At 38.3% G+C, this 17,113-nt stretch overlaps 1 protein-coding gene across 1 annotated transcript in view; it reads left to right on the forward strand.

Annotated features, from left to right (window-relative positions):
- svila (supervillin a) overlaps positions 1 to 14,522 on the forward strand; it is a 52,712-nt gene extending 38,190 nt beyond the window's left edge. Inside the window, exons 27-43 of the mRNA XM_053638999.1 lie at positions 379 to 515; positions 1,206 to 1,353; positions 1,506 to 1,651; positions 2,296 to 2,471; positions 3,269 to 3,416; positions 3,640 to 3,833; positions 3,966 to 4,048; positions 4,232 to 4,380; positions 4,481 to 4,586; positions 5,636 to 5,843; positions 6,576 to 6,709; positions 6,786 to 6,941; positions 7,431 to 7,574; positions 8,103 to 8,224; positions 8,432 to 8,587; positions 9,082 to 9,102; positions 12,177 to 14,522. Of these exons, the coding sequence (XP_053494974.1) occupies positions 379 to 515; positions 1,206 to 1,353; positions 1,506 to 1,651; positions 2,296 to 2,471; positions 3,269 to 3,416; positions 3,640 to 3,833; positions 3,966 to 4,048; positions 4,232 to 4,380; positions 4,481 to 4,586; positions 5,636 to 5,843; positions 6,576 to 6,709; positions 6,786 to 6,941; positions 7,431 to 7,574; positions 8,103 to 8,224; positions 8,432 to 8,587; positions 9,082 to 9,102; positions 12,177 to 12,263 (2,315 nt within the window). The 3' untranslated portion in view covers positions 12,264 to 14,522. The remainder of the gene's footprint in view (positions 1 to 378; positions 516 to 1,205; positions 1,354 to 1,505; positions 1,652 to 2,295; positions 2,472 to 3,268; positions 3,417 to 3,639; positions 3,834 to 3,965; positions 4,049 to 4,231; positions 4,381 to 4,480; positions 4,587 to 5,635; positions 5,844 to 6,575; positions 6,710 to 6,785; positions 6,942 to 7,430; positions 7,575 to 8,102; positions 8,225 to 8,431; positions 8,588 to 9,081; positions 9,103 to 12,176) is intronic.
- The last annotated feature ends 2,591 nt before the right edge of the window (positions 14,523 to 17,113 follow it).

The following is a 17,113-nucleotide window of genomic DNA, read 5'->3' on the forward strand; positions in this document are numbered from 1 at the left end:
CTATATGTAATATCAGTGCTTCACAAAAATAAGCTTAGTTGTCAGCTCTTTGTGAAGCATACTGTACAATGGGGTCTCTATCATGTCTGTACATATTAGGCACTTGTTAAGGTTTATTGTTACAGTAAGTTTATTTTACTGAGTAAAAGACCATCACTGTTCAGGAGACATGTTGCTTTTGTTACAGAGGTTGTTAATGTTGGTGGATTTATATTGGCTGTGGAAGACATTTCCTCATAAGGCATGATCTTATGGGGTTTTTGTCAGTTTCCTTGCCCACAAGTCAAACACTGTCTTACAATGTTTTTTCATCTTTCTATTAGAAAAAGCACCGAAGCAGATCAACTTATTTTTTTTCTTCTTTTTCGGATGAACTAGGCCGACGGCATGTCCAGACGAGGCTAGTCGAGCCTAGAGCTTCATCTCTGAACAGTGGCGATTGTTTCCTCCTGGTTACACCCCAGTACTGCTTTATCTGGATAGGAGAGTTTGCAAATGTCATTGAGAAGGCCAAGGTAAGTGTTTGCCTAGACACATGCCCCCCACCCCCTCTCCCCAAACCCACAACACACACACTCGCGCACGCACACACACACCCTTCAACATTTTGTTTTTGTTTTTTTTAACAAAAGTTTTTAAATAGCATTATGTACTCATATGATAAAGTTTAATAACAGGACAGAGAGTGATAAAATAGCCCATGTTTGTTGCTTGATTAAAGTCCTCCACGTGCAGGCAGTCAGAGGTTTTACATCATACCAGAAGCAGGAAGTCAGTTGTAAAAGGCAGGAAACGTTTCAACAAGTGAGCATCGTCATACAGACCAAAACATTGCATTGTTTAAAGCACGAGAGGCCACTGAACTCTGGAGATGTATTTGACCTACTTTTTTGAAATCCCCACATTCACAGATTACCTTTTCCTTGTAGTCCATTCAGTTTGGTTATATATGTTGCTTGGTTATTATAAAGTAATATATTTAGTAGGTTCTGCCATGGATTGTAGCCCATATGTTCTGTTTTACTTTTTATAGTACAGTATATCAGTGTCTGTATTATGTTATTTTATACAGACGTCTCAATTACCACTGGGAAGGTTGTATTGGAAATCTAGCTTAAGGCACTTTAAATCTCTGGGCATGTAAACATCTTCACTATATTGTGGTTGGTGTTAATGTTCTTCAGTCAGCTTTATCCTGTTTACAGGCTGCAGAGCTGGCCACATTCATCCAGACCAAGCATGACCTTGGATGCAGAGCCACTTATGTTCACACCATAGAGGAGGGTATCAATACCCACAGCCACGCATCCAAGGAGTTCTGGAAGATTCTGGGAGGGCAGACCAGCTACCAAGGTGATATGTCTCATTGTTGCATTCTGTGATGAGCTTATGTGCATGAAATGTAACACACTTGTCTGAACTGCTGTTATGGTGGTTCTTTGGATGGTCAAAGCTGTTGTGAGAGCAGTATTTAATATCTAAATTGTGTTTTCTGTAAATAACAGCTGCAGGAACTCCAGAGGAGGATGAGTTTTATGAGACCGCCATAGTGGAGACAAACTGTGTCTACAGGCTGCATGAGGACAAGCTGGTGCCTGATGATGATTTCTGGGGCAGAGTACCACGCTGCACCATGCTCAGCCCTGCAGAGGTCAGGCCATGCTAGTTAACCACAATTACCAGCTAGTAACACACATGTATTGTACATGTATGTGTGGCAGTCTGGAAGAAGCCTATTCATAGTCACTGAACTCTAGCAAACAGACAAAGACAAACATTCAGGTTTTAGCCAAAAAGTAGGATTTTACTGCCCATGACATACTTGAACATCTTAAATGTTAGAAACCATAAACACACTTCCCTAAAAGGACTTGGAAATGTTTTACATGGTTTTTAAACTTGCTTTTTGCCTTCCTGCAAATAATATAATCAGATAAGAGCCAATTTAATAAATGCAGTGTTAAATGCAATTATTCTGCCTAAAGATGAATAAAACCTTGCTAGGTAGGTGTTTCCTCACACAGTGAATGTCAGAGTTTGTGGAAAGTTACATGCTGTCGAGAAATGGACATTAGTTTAATCAGTTCGGTTTGTAATCAGATACCTGCTGTTAAATGTATAGGGCAAAACATGTATTCCCTCTATATATATATATATATATATATATATATATATATATATATATATATATATATATATATAAAAATCTAAATTTCACAATGTAAAGGGGTTTCTTAGGCTGCCTCGTATGTATTGTGTGAACCACAGATTTTTGATGTGTGTGTGTGCTTGCAGGTGCTGGTGTTTGATTTTGGCAGTGAGGTGTATGTGTGGCATGGTAAAGAGGTGACATTGGCACAAAGAAAAGTGGCGTTTCAGCTGGCAAAGCACCTCTGGAATGGGACATTTGATTACACAACCTGTGATATCAACCCACTAGATCCAGGAGAGTGCAACCCACTTATCCCCAGGTCTGCACAAGCATTTACCTTGCATTAGGGAATGTAACGTCCTTTTTCTTTGGGACTTTCTACACAGACATGCAGTATGCTTTATGTTTCTGTAACTTCTCTTTTCTCTCTATAGTGTTATTTTGAGTTAAATAAATACTCCAGGTTTGTTTAAACTGATCTTTAATCTACTTCACATGTAGCTTTGCAATTAACACTGACAACGATTTCTACACTTTGTCATGTACTGAGAAACGAATGCAAAACCTGTTGACTCAAAACTCTCTCATGAATGAATTCTGAGTGCTGCTGTTAAAGTACATCAATATAACATGACTGTAACAATACAACCGTATTGCAGGCAAAGGTGTGGAATTTTTGAAAGTGGTAATCTCGAATACATTACAGACGTGATGCACAGATATCCAGTTTAACATGCTGGAATATTCCTTTATACACACTAGAAAATCTTGTTATCGGAAACTTTTAAAGACCTGACTCCCGGTGTGTTTTGTTGTTATGAAATGCTGAACTCTCTTCTAGACTCCTGCCAAATATTTTACTGTCCATAAACAAGGCATAGTGTAGCCATGACATTTCCTGAAACACAAAACCCACATCTCTTCACCTGTCTGTTTCTCTCTCTGGCATGTGTCTGTGATTTTATATATATATATATATATATATATATATATATATATATATATATATATATATATATATATATATATATATATATATACATACACACACACACAGAGACAACTGAATGAATATAGTTTGTCTGTGGCATTATTTATGGTGTGTGTTTGTCTTAGGAAAGGGCAAGGCCGGCCAGACTGGGCTGTATTTGGCAGGATGACCCAGCACAATGAGACTACGCTGTTTAAGGAAAAGTTTCTAGACTGGAGTGACTCCAAGAAGGCGTCAACGAAGAATGATAACATACAAGCTAGTGAAAATAAGGTAGTGCGTCAATAAGGTCTTAAAATTCCACATAAAACCAAAGATACAAAGAACTTTGTGAGTGTGTAGATATTTATTAATGACAGTTGCAGATTATAATACACAAGTGAATGAGTGAAATATGATTGAGAAATTAACTTAAAGGGTTTTTAATTGATACTGACTTTATGGAATATAACTTGTTAAAATATGGAAAAATGTTTTCCTGATTTTTGTCCTGTAGGAGGTGCACAGTGGTGAATGCCGCTCGTATGATGTGTCTCTGATGTTGCCGTTGTCCAGTGCCCCCATTCGGACCATTCTGGACGGCGTGGATGTGGGCCGAGGTTATGGAATGGTGGAGGGAGATGACCGGAGAAACTTTGAGATCAGCACTCTGTCTGTGGATGTGTGGCATATCCTGGAGTTTGACTACAGGTACAGAACAGATCCTGCTTTTTATTTATTATTCTTCTATACAGGCAATATTTATAAATACTTAAAGTGACTTGAATGGTCCTTGAAGTCCATGCTGCGTATTAAATTGTTGGACGTGTGTCCCTGATGCAGTCGGCTCCCTAAGCAGAGCATTGGGCAGTTCCATGAGGGAGACACGTATGTAGTTAAATGGAAGTACATGGTCAGTGCAGCAGGTGAGTAACTCTTCCTTGGTGCTCGTGTAAGCATGTGTATTAAAGCAACACAAATTATACATATTCATTTTTAGTGTTTGACGTAGGCCCTCTCTCAGTAAAGAATTATCTCCATCTTGCTTGCATCATCGCCACTGTTGGACATCTTGGAAAAGTGAAGTGTGTGTCTGTGTGTTTTCACAGTTGGGAAAAGGCTGAATTCTGAGCGGATAGTTGGCCCGGGTAAGGAGAGGTGTGCATACTTCTTCTGGCAGGGTCGTAACGCCACTGTTAGTGAGAAAGGGACATCAGCTCTCATGACTGTGGAGTTGGATGAGGAGAGAGGAGCACAGGTCATCCTTGACTTAATCCACACCTCACACAATCTTTTTAAATTACTAGGGAGCGTTCTATCTCTGTTATTGTACTATAATGTAGCTCTGTGTGTTTCAGATCCAGGTGCAGCAGGGGAAGGAACCCCCCTGTTTCCTACAGTGTTTTAATGGAGGCATGATGATTCATGCAGGAAAGAGAGAAGAGGAAGAAGAGAATACACAGAGTATGTTACAGTCTTGATGTCTCTGTTAAGCCTGCAGTTCTTTTGATTATATGCTAAGATGAGTGGTATGATGGTTGATTCAGTCTTTTATATATATTTTTTTCAGTGTATTCCTCTAGAGAAGGGTCAGTATGTGAAGTCCACTTTGGTTTTAATATATATGTTCAGCCGGAAACCAAAGAAAAACGTAGATCAAGAAAAATTGTCCTTTTGAAATTTAAAGGGTATTATACCATTATATGTACTAATATGGTAACATTAACTCAGATGCTACTTTGTTAGGTATTTATTTATTACGCACGTGTTTGACAACTTTGTACCAGTGCAACACACACTACCACGTCATACTGTAGTCACTGCTGTGCTGAGAATGATCCACCTCCCATGTAATATGTGGTTAGTTGTGGTCCTATGGTGGGCTGTTATTGTTGATGGCTGTGGTGAAGAGGGGCTGACGGTTTGTCTAGAGCTACAGTTAGTAATTGAATACCTCCAAATTCACCTATATAGGTTTACCTGATGAAATGCCAACTAACAGTAAATACAAGGTAGGTGTTCCTATTTAACTGGTAACTGAGTGCATGTGTGTTTTCTGAGTAGAAGGGGAGGACTCTAAAGCATCAGGGTTACTGACTATTTAAAAAATAAAATAAAATAAATTCTGGCTCCATATAAAATTTCTATTTCCTGCCTGTCAGTCATGACTAGTGTGTGTATAGATAATGGAGAAACAGGAAAATGCTGTGTGATACAGATAGTGTTTATACTGGGGGTTTAGAGCAGCTTGTGTTGCAGTAGATATCTTACCAAGCTCGAGTGGCTTGCTTTGACAGTTCATAAAACAAAACACACTGCGTAAAGGAAAACATTGCAAGATTAGTTTCTTTTCTTTCATATTATAATTTGTCTTAGAATCCTACACAATGCTTTATTTTCAGTTTTCAGTCATTTATTTTCTTGCATAGGAGAACTTTCTCATATGGGATTTTCTCTTACTTTTTGCAACAAAATCCTGAGAGTCCTGCTATTTTACTTCCCATTGTGTGCAGATGACTGGAGGTTATACTGTGTGAGAGGAGAAAAGCCAGTAGAGGGCCACCTGCTGGAGGTGGTGTGTCACTGCAGCAGCCTGCGTTCTCGCTCCTCCATGATTCTGCTCAACATCCCCAAAGCCAGCATGTACCTGTGGCACGGCTGCAAGGCCCAAGCACACACGCAGGACGTGGGCCGCACCGCTGCTAACAAGATCAAAGAGCAGTGAGTGAACACAACTCGTACAGAACAAACACATTATTATTCATCAGAGTTTTTACACCAAGTTGTCTCTTACATTTTGAGTATCAAGGTTATATCTGGATAGAGATGAATGTGTAAGTGCCCTCGAGACATATTTACATCTGATCCCTCAAATTAGTTCAGCTAGTGGTCTCCGACACACATGTTGTACAAGTTTAACTATATCTCTCTCGCAACCAAAACCAAAGCACCTCCCAATAGGTGACCCATACATCAATGTTGGTGCTGTAGGGCGAGAAAAAAACATTAGCAAGATTAATGACGAGATACTTACTATATATCTTATTCATAAAATGACTAAAAAACAACACTAAGATAGTGTTTGAATGTAATGATCTGATTTGCATATGAACAGATTACTGTCAGATTTCAGTCTGAGCTACTAGACATGCATTTGTCTACAAGTGAAAGTGTTTAAAATGTTACCAGTATACAATACAAGATTCATCTATAAAATGCAGGTTGGGTATAAAGGTTTACAAAGTCTACACCTAACCCTACTCTTATCTTCAGCGATCCTTCTTTTAACTTTTCAAAATACGATACTTTTTTTTTTTTTTTTTTTTTTTAAATGAAACAAAGCCACCTGATCAAAACTGCCATGCATTTCTTTGATTATAGAGAGACTTGGCCCCCACAAAGTGATCAAGTTAACCGCACACACTATCGGTCATGTTGGTGCTTTATTTTCAGGTGTCCTCTAGAGGCAGGACTTCACAGCAGTAGCAAAGTGACCATCCACGAGTGTGAGGAAGGCACTGAACCGGTAGGATTCTGGGAAGCTCTCGGGAGACGTGACCGCAAGGCATATGACTGTATGATTCAGGGTGAGTCAGGTTTTCTAGCAGTTTCTTTGTGTTTTGTGTGTGTACTAGTTAACGTGTACGTTAACTTGTGTTTCAGATTTGGGGAAGTTTAACTTTACGCCACGGTTATACCACTTAAGCAGTACATCAGGGGAGTTTGTTGCCTTGGAGTTGATCTGTCCATCCAGAGAACCGAACTTGGTCAACTCGATGCCTTTCCATCAGGAAGATCTGTATAACATCACTCAGCCAGGTGCAGTACAAACACCGAACACACTGACAAGACTGTTCAAAATGACATGCTTGGATACTGTTCAGTGTGTACTGCATATTAAATCCTGTCGTGTATAGTGGAACATAGATGCATTGTTGTATGTACCATGGTATACAATCAGATTCACTTGAGTGCTCAGTAACTTCTGCTTCATCTTTGTGTTGATTATTTTCAGTTACTGTGATGAAAAAAGACATTAATTAATAAAATAAGACTTCTCTGATGCTCCACTGTTTTGCCACAAGTGCCCTATCTGACATGTTATGCTATAATATAGCTTGTCTGATCTTGTTTGTTTCTTTCTTGTTTATGCAGTATTATATTATCAAGAGAGATGTATAGCAAAATCAACCTAGTGAGCCTGTAAAACTGTAAAAGAAACTTTTTGGATTTATTCTCTGAATAAACATGGAAATATGAGATGCACTGATCCAGGAATACAGTTTCTGCTTTGTGTTTCTGTTACAGCTCTGTTTTTGGTAGATAATTATCATGAGGTGTACCTGTGGCAGGGCTGGTGGTCTCAGGAAGGTGAGAACACAGGCTCCGCCCGCATCCGATGGGACTTGGACAGGAAGTGTGCCATGGAAACTGTGCTCCAGTACTGCCGAGGTAAGAAGCTGAGAGATGTATAGATTGAGGTAGTGAAAGTAATTGTGGAAAAACTTACTTCCATGTAATATTATGAAACGGGAAATACTTTTTACTTGTTTATACTGACTGTAGATTATTATGATGAACGATGCTGCTTGCATAAGCATTCATCCTGTTCAGACTAGTACTAGAACCACCTTTTGTTGCTATAACAGCTAGAAGTCTGTTTGGGTAAATTCCTACCAGCTTTGCAGACTGTTTGGGAATGGGAATGTTCTGCACAACCTGGCTGTCCCATTTATTCAGTACATCAGGGCAGTTTGTTTTCTGTGGAGTGGATCTGTACAACCAGAGACCCAGACCTGGTATAATCTGTGGAGTATTGAGCAGCTAAAATTAAAACTACATCCTAACCATTTTCCTTGAGATCAGCTGTAAGATCACAAGAACAACTCTCTGTACAGGTGCACTGCAGAAACAGAATGTGTTCGAAAGAGATGTTTGTGCCCTTTTGACTCTTTGCTCTGTGTTTTTGTGTCTGTGCAGAGAAGAACGAGAAGAAGCCTCCAAAGGCCTACCTGATTCATGCAGGACTGGAGCCACTTACATTTACTAACATGTTCCCCTGCTGGGAGCACAGAGAGGACATCGCTGAGATCACCGAGAAGGTTTTTCACTTCACGCACTCTCAGAATGCACATTCTCAAGAGCACTCACAAAGCCCCCAAAGACATGCAGCTTAAAATGCCTTTAATTGTACAACGAATGTAATCTGTAAGAATGATGAGATGCAGATATCTATATGAATGGATGGATGAATGAGTGATGGAAAATAAACCATTAACTGCCCCTCTTTGCCGTATTCCATGTTATAGGAAGCGGAAGTATGTAATCAGATCATTCTAGTGGAAGATGTTTTGGCCAGACTCTGTAAGACCACCTATCCACTGGCTGATCTCATGGCCCGGCCGTTACCAGAAGGTGTCGACCCTCTGCACCTCGAGCTCTACCTGTCAGACGAAGACTTCGAGGTGAGATCCCAACCCGTGTTCATGAACTGTGTATTGATAATTCTAAAAACATGCACCACTGATCAGGTTTAAAGGGTTTAACTTTGTCCAGAATTCTTGAAGCTGACTTTATCCTGGAGTTTAGCGCTGTATGCTTAAAAGGTTTCATTCACATTAGAGGGTTGCTAATGTCAACCCTAGTCTGTCTCTAATGGGCAGGATTGTCTAGCGTTTTTGAAGTTCTGATTAGAAATTGTAATAGCCAGCAAGTTTAAGCTTGTCACATCTTCACTAGGTAAAGGCTTGCCAGATGTGTGTGATATTATGATGCTATTTTTGTTTCATTCATTCTGGTCTGTTCTTCTGTACCCCGTCTCATAATCTACTCTCCGTCCTCTTTACTCACCCTCTTGTATGAAGTCTTTTCTCTCCATCTTATTCTTTTTTTGCCATTTGTCTCTTGTGGTGACATAGTATCATATCTGACAGTGGTTACATTTTCCTTTCACCCTTAGGGTGTAGGGGCCTATGGGAAGGTGAGTTTTTACAGACTGCTGGTGTTCCCCACATTCACACAATGCTTGTATTTGGAATCCATCAACCAGAAGTTCACTTGCTTGTTTCACAACTCTCACCAAAACATGTCTTCTGTATAACCTTTGGTGTGGGTTTCTGACCTGCCACACAAGATAACACACTTCTTATTTATTTAATGCATGTGCTTCTCACATTTAATTGATTAATTTGTTTTTTATCAAGAGAGACTTCCTGGTTTTATCCACATGTTTACTGGTATATGTACAGTAATGTCCATTTATTCAGTACATGTGTGCCAGCCCTGCTATTAACCACTATATCTTCAGATGCAGAAATGTCCTACACCTATTAATATTGAATAATGCCAAAAACTAGTCAGCAACCTGATTTTTTTAAACTGAACAAGCACTGATGACAAAGCACTGAAAACTAAAATTATTTAGCATGCACCTCAGTATGACAAATAAAGCACCACAGCTGCATACCATAAGTACAAATGTAACCGCATATATATGTCCTGTTAAAACTATTATTATTAAAGCTATAGTGGTATTATATGGCATTATCACAGGTATAATATCAAAACATTGAATATGCCTTTAGTAGACAACTAGCCATCATGTTCATACATTTCAGTTAATTGATATCTTGCATGTTGTGCCAGTCCAAACTTGTGTTTTGTGCCTCTCAGCCTCTTGTGTATTGAAACACTTGTGCTGCACTATCCGTCTTTCCGATGAGACGTTAAACCGAGGTTCTGACTCTCTGTGGTCATTAAAATTCCCAGGGCACTTTTACTATAAGAGTTTCCCCTGGTGTCCTGGCGAAATTCCCCCATTTGCCATTATCTATCATGGCCCCTTAATAATCCCCATCTCCGAATTGGCTACATCACTCTCTCCTCTCCACTAATAACTGGTGTATGGTGGCCATTCTGGTGCACTATGGCTGCCATCGCATCATCTAGGTGGATACTACACACTGGTAGTGGTTGAGGAGACCCCCCCCCCCCCCAAATATACTATGCAAAGTGCTTTGAGGGTCTAGAAAAGTACAATATAACTGTAACTATTGTAGAAATGCAATTACATATCCATTAGATATGCCTTGGATATGAATATATGGATATAATGGATATAAAAAGTCTACACACCCCTGTTAAAATGGCAGATTTTTGTGAAGTTAAAAAAAAAAGGAAAAAAAAATTACCAAGATAAATCATATCAGAACTTTCCCCACCTTTTAATGTGCAATTGCAAAGTATACAAATAAAGTGAAAAATGATCAGAAAAGGAAAAAAGAAAAAGGAAAAAAAAAAACTTATGCAACTAGGATATTTTATAAGTGTGCACACCCCTAAAGTAATACTTTGTTGAAGCACCTTTCGATTTTATTATACAACTGTCTTTTTGGGTAAGAGTCTATCAGCGTGCCACATCTTGAATATTTTCCCACTCTTTTTTCCAAAAACATTCTGATAGAAACAGCTGGGCTTTAACCTAAAATAATCAATAATTTAATTTAACATAGCTGTGTGCAAATTACTTTCAAACATGAGATTAAATGTGTTTGGTTCATTCTGAACACAGCTGCCTCACCAATTATAAAAGGTTGTGCACACTTATGCAACCAGTTTGTTGTAAAACTGTAACCAGTTTGTTTCCGTTTCTGAATTGTTTTTCACTTGATATTTATATGCTGTAAATTCCCATTGAGGATGAGAAAAGTTCTGATATGATTTATCTTTTTCTTTTATACTTCACAAAAACCTACCATTTTAACAGGGGTGTGTAGACTTTTTATATCCATTGTACATTCACAGGCCCTTATAGCAGCTACACTTTGTAGATATAATGACTGACTGCAGCCTGTTGCTATAGATGATTTGTCAGCTTCCTTCATCCCCGCCTTCAGTAGTGTGTTGCACTAGTAGGAATATTGTGGTGGAGGCCTGCATAACAACAGGCTGTTCGTATATTCATACCTACCAAGTCACCTATATAGTAATTGTAGCTGTTTAAAGGACCAGTGACTGGCTTTAGTGCATACATAATAACTGGGTAAAGGGTGTGTACAAAGTAGAGCTGCAACAACTAATCAATAATAATCGATTATGAAAATCATTGTCAATGAATCTCATTATCGATTAGTTGGTCTGTGTGCGGCACGAGGTACATTTACTCACTACGTTAGTTCTGTTCCGAAAACACGCTTCCGAGAGTAAATACTAAACTTGTGTCCCAAATGACGTACTGTACACTTACACTATGCACCGTGTACTCTAGCGTCTAGTGTATGAATTTTAGAAACGTAACATCTCAAAAGTAAAACTAGCAGGTTTTTTTTTTTTTTTTTTTTTTTTTTAAAAACTAACCAGAAGTATAAGCCGCTTCCTAGTCCATGTCATACTCAGGTAATGTGACGCCACTAGCTTTAGCATATTTAGAGTCACCGACAATAACTTTCTTCAGTATACTGTTTGTCAACGTTACCTTTTATAAAAAAGTAATGCATAAATATTATTCTATAATATAAACTTGTATATTAGTTTATATTATATAAGTATTTATGCATTTTTTTTTTTTTTATCAATGCACAAGAAGCACTGAATTAAACTACAGTCCTAAATGAATGATGAATATTCTGGTGTGTGTGATGTGTGTCTTTCTTTTCAGTCGTATATAATTGGGCAAACAGTTGTGTAAAATTTTAGTCTGAAGTTTATATTTATAGCACTCAGTTTGTGGATTTTATTTTAAATAAATGAAAAAACTGTACTGAAATGTGCCCCCCCCCCCCCCCCAATTAACGGATTAATCGAAGAAGAAAATAATCGACCAACTAATTGATTATGAAAATAATCGTTAGTTGCAGTCCTAGCATAAAGTTAAATTTAAAAGGTGGGAATATTCTCTTTAGGCATTGGTGAGGATTTCAGCTTTACGTGTGTCTCTGTGTCAGAACTTTGGATTTCTTGTTTTTTCCACAGCAGGCCTTTTCAGTATCTAATCAGCTTAGTGTGTTTCCTCAAATGCCATGTGTTTGTGTTTCTGTACGTCTGTTCCTTCTACAGAAAGCACTGGAGATGACCAGGATGGAGTATGAAGCTTTGCCAGGATGGAAGCAGGTGAATTTGAAGAAAGACAAAGGATTGTTCTAGTGGGTTTAGGAGTATTACGATGTGCAGATGGAGTGATAATCACTGTTGTGGCATTGAAAGAGATGGAACATGCATGTGGTGCAGCTTATACTCCCTTTGTTGGCTGAACTTTATAAATGTACACATGAGAATGTGCTGGTGTGAGTGCACTGCAGAGAGATATAAAAAGAAAAGAAAGGAGCGGTGGATATGCACAGAGATCAGCAGAGGTTTACCAGCCTCTTGGCGTATCTCTCTCTCTGTTCCTTTTTTTTCAGCTTATTAAATTGTAAAAAAAAAAGAAAACAACAAAAAAACCAACTGTAAATTACTGTAATGTTTCTTTGATTTGAGGTTTTGTGTTTTCCAGCTTTTTTTTGTTCATTCCATTACATGTTCATGTAGCAGAAGTCAAGCTGCCCATACAGTTTCCTGTAAACTAAAATAAAAAAAGACCTACGATCGTTTGATTAACTTAACGGCCACATCACATCTTCAGACTGTTTTTGCTTTAAAGTGCTCGCCATTATTTTACTTGTGTAAACACGTTACATGGATTTAGTTGCAGTAAATGTACAGTAGAGTATGAATTTTTACAGATATAATAATGTACTAATAATCCTGTCCTGTGTCACTCACAGCCTGGTGTACATGCCATCACAAATTGCCCTGTTGTCATACAGGTTCTGAAAGGTGTGGGTGTGACTGAGTAATGTGTGAGTGTTGATCACATGACGTTAATTAAATATTGTTGAACTGGAGGTGAATTAAATCTCCTTGCTCAGATTCTACAGTGTATAGTGCCTTCGCTTTCGTGTACAGTTTATATAATGAAATCTAATAGTATGCAATTTTAATATTTTTGTGACTATATAAAATATCAGAGGGAAATAAACAGTGAACTATAAACAAAAATATGCAGTCAATGATGTGCTCCTCTTGTTTTAAAGCATCAGGAAACTTTATCTGTCATCTCCAGGTTCAAGTTGATGTGTTGGGTTAGTTGAGATTTAGATGAGACAAAGGAACGTTATGTGGTTTTGTTTTATATTTGAACTCGCACAGGAATCCAGGGCAAAACATCACCTGACGTTTGGTATGATGTTCTCTCGAACATAAATTACATTTGAACATGAGCTTGAATGTGATTGGTTCATTCTGAGCCATATGCCCAATTATGAAAGGTTGTGCACACTTATGCAACCTGGTTATTGGAAGGGTATTTTTTCCCCTAGTTGTGTTTCCATTTCTGACTTGTTTTTCAGTTAATTTTTATATGTTGTAATTTCCCATTGAGGGTGGGAAAAGTTCTGACATGATTTATCTTAGTTTCTTTTTTACTTCACAAAAACCTCCCATTATAGCAGGAGTGTGTAGACTTTTTATATCCCTTGTACATTCAGGCCCTTATAGCAGCTACACTTGCCTTATAAGGAACTTTGTAGGTATAATTACTGACTGTAGCCTGTTGATTTAGATAATGTCAGCTTCCTCCATCTCTACCATCAGTGGAAATGAACCACTGCACTGACACTAATGTGTTCTATTGTGGTGGAGATCTACATAGCAACAGGCTGCTTTTGGTATATTTAACCTACCAAGTCACCTTTATAGTAATTGTAGCTGATTAAAGGGCCAGTGATCGTAGCTATAAGACGTACCTAATAACTAGGCAAAGGGTGTGTATAAAGCTACATTAAAAAGGGGGAAATTTCCTCTTTAGTCATTGGAGAGTATTTCCATTTTAAACATGTGTGTGTGGGTGTTTGACAGAAATTTGGATTCCTTGCTTTTTCCACATCGAGCCTTTTCAGTATCTAATCAGCTTAGTGCGTTTCCTCAAACACAATGTACAGATGGGGCAATAATTACTGTTGCAGTGTCGAAATAATATCTGAGGGAACTAAAACGGTGAGCTATGAAAATATGCAGTCAGTGGTGTGCTTGTTACAAGTTCTTGTAAGAAACATAACCTCAGTTCCTAATAACATTATTATTCATTTAATTTAAAAAAAAAAATTTTACAAAATTACAAAAAGTGATGTTTGTCTTTAAAACTGCATCTTCCCTAAATGAATTTAGGGGTTTCACAGGGTTCAAGGGTGAATATTTCTGCAACTACAACTTTTAAAATTATTTACAAACTAAATAAATAATTGTGCAAACTATAGAGATTTTTCCTTGACATTTTATAGGCTATTTTGTGCAGATCTATTAAATAAAATCCCAATTAAATCAATTTGAGTTACAGGTGGTAACATTACATTAAATTTCAATGGGGTTAAATAATTATGCAAAGCAGTGGCAATGATGTTGAGAAACAATGCTAAATGTATTGCTATTTGCAATGACAAATGGGCAATAGGTCAAAAGAAATCTGTGACGTTCCCCTGATTCTTGAGGTGGGTCTCTGCTTGAAACGATCTGTGTTGTCACAACCTAGAAATCTGAGCAAGCTCAAAATTTAGAGCTGGTTTGTTAGATAGAGTCAGGATTCTTTTAATCTATTCCATCATGGGGGGGGGGGGGGGGGGAGTACAGCCTCCTTCAATTCTGTTTTGTACTTATCAGGGCCAAAATAACAGTTGTGTGACTCTCACCAACTTCTATAAAGAAACAAATAACCCCAAATGACCACAAAATATATGTTAATTTTTGTTCCCAAAAAGTAAACTAGGTAGGGGAAAAATTAAGTACACCCTTCCTAATAAAAAAAAAAAAACACCACCCCATCTTCACTGAGTAACTTTTGTGCTTCCATATGGCTCAGCTTAAATGATAGTTTCTTTTTCATTTTGAATTTGAAAATTTACTGTAAGAGAACATGAGTTTGAGATGGGGAAAAAATACTGACAGTATTGTGTATTTATCATCTGTTATTCAAACAAATGTGATGAATTCCAGGGGGTTGAATACTTTTGCAAGTCACTGTGTATTGTCCTATGTACATGCTTTAACACAGGGTTGTGTTTTAAGTCTGTTTTATTGCTTTGTCATTAGATTGACATAGGCCAAAGGCACCGGTTTGACACATGATTACATAACTGACCAGGAATTTCACATATCATTCAGATCAGACGATTATACTAAGTGGACCCAGTGATGTTGACCTGGCTTCACTTGGAAACACCATCCTTGGGAGAGATCTGTTTGGCTCTCAGAGAAGTAGCAAGTGCAAAAAGAGGGATGGAGAGATATCTGGTAGAAAAATAACCGTGGTGATCACACCTAATCGATGGTCTAGCCTTCCGCTGATCGACACAACAGGGCGTGATAAGCATTAGATAATGCTCAGCATGTCACTGTGTGATCCTGGACCTCACGCCATCCTTCTAGTCATTGGTGAGAAGTGGATCACGAAGGAAATGGCTTATTCAATGGAGGAACCCAGAGCTTCTTGGCCATGTAGTTTGGGATCATATAATATTGTTATAGTCAAATGGCAATCAGCATGTAGAATATGTTAAGAGTGAAGACGAGGCTTTCGAGCAGATTGCACATAAATGTGGAAACAAATCCATGTTCTCAACAACCGAAACCACGGTGACAGCATTCAGATCACAGAACTACTAAAGAAGATTGAGGACATGGTGCAAGAAAACATGAGCAAACACTGTTTGATAGATAAGATGATGATGATGATGATAAACGGGCAGAACAAAGACAGCTAATGACACAGAATGAGAGAAAGATGCTGGGATCAAAAATGGGTAAGTAGAATGTTATGTCTTGATTATAATGACCATTGTTATTTTTCAAATGTTTATAAAGCATTTGGCCCTTACTGGTAGGAAAATGCTATTTTAAGCTGCTTTGGCACATGGGGTGTGCTCGTCAACACCATGTGGATTAATCTGACGGGATGCAGCTCAAGAATGTGCACCTCTAAGCATGTAATTATGTATTTCCTTTATCATCAACTCAATATTAAAGATCATCATGAGAATAAAAAGCTTTTTTGTATATAGTGTAACCGTAACACTTACCAAATACTAGGTTCAAGAACACAACCTCTTACCTACAGCTAGAACTTGTTTTGGACACAGTTAGCTGCCACTGATTGCTGTATGAGCTTTGATCACCAATTCCACAGTGTAACTGTACTCATTCTCTGGAATTAGTACTCAACACAGAGCCTACAGTGTATGCTAGCTGGCTAAAGTTAACTAGTCAGCTGAAACCTGCTGTAATTGCATAGCAGTTAAAATGACTTGTACACTGCAGGTATGAGGAGTCAACAGTTAGCTTATTACATAGTGCTTCTACACGATTTCAGATTACTGACCCAGTAAAATAATTATCTTGATCACATTTTGCTCTTTATTTTATAGGAGGCACAAGCCACAGTTCTGGGGATCAGAATTTTGCTGGCAGACTATCAGTATTCTGAAAAGAGCTCAACAGGAAACATAATTCTGGCAAGGGAAGCATTTCACAAAACCTGCAAAAAGTCAAGGAGAAGTTCAAGGAAAACATATTACCATAGCGGATACTCCTGGACATAGTGCTTAGCGCAGCTCAGTGTCCACCAGGCCCCCACGTTTTGCTTGAGCTTGTCCGTTTAGTCATTTCATTCACTGAAAGAAACGGGAGGTCAATGGAGGGTCATTTGCAGCTTTTCTGTGATAATGTTTGGAGATACACCATGCTGCTGTTCACATGTGGGGACTTTCTGGAAGAAACAACGATTGAGCAGTTTATTGATTGAGAATGAAGGCGAAGCTCTCCAGTGTCTAGTGCAGAAATGTAACACCAGGTATCATGTTTTCAACAGCAACAGAAAGGATTATCAATCTCAGGTTTCTGAACTGCTTGAAAAGATTGATGAGGTCATCGGTAGTAATGGTGGTGGCCATTTTGAAATGGATTTG

Source organism: Ictalurus furcatus, chromosome 13 (genome assembly GCF_023375685.1).
Source record: "Ictalurus furcatus strain D&B chromosome 13, Billie_1.0, whole genome shotgun sequence".
NCBI classification, from domain to species: Eukaryota; Metazoa; Chordata; class Actinopteri; order Siluriformes; family Ictaluridae; genus Ictalurus; species Ictalurus furcatus.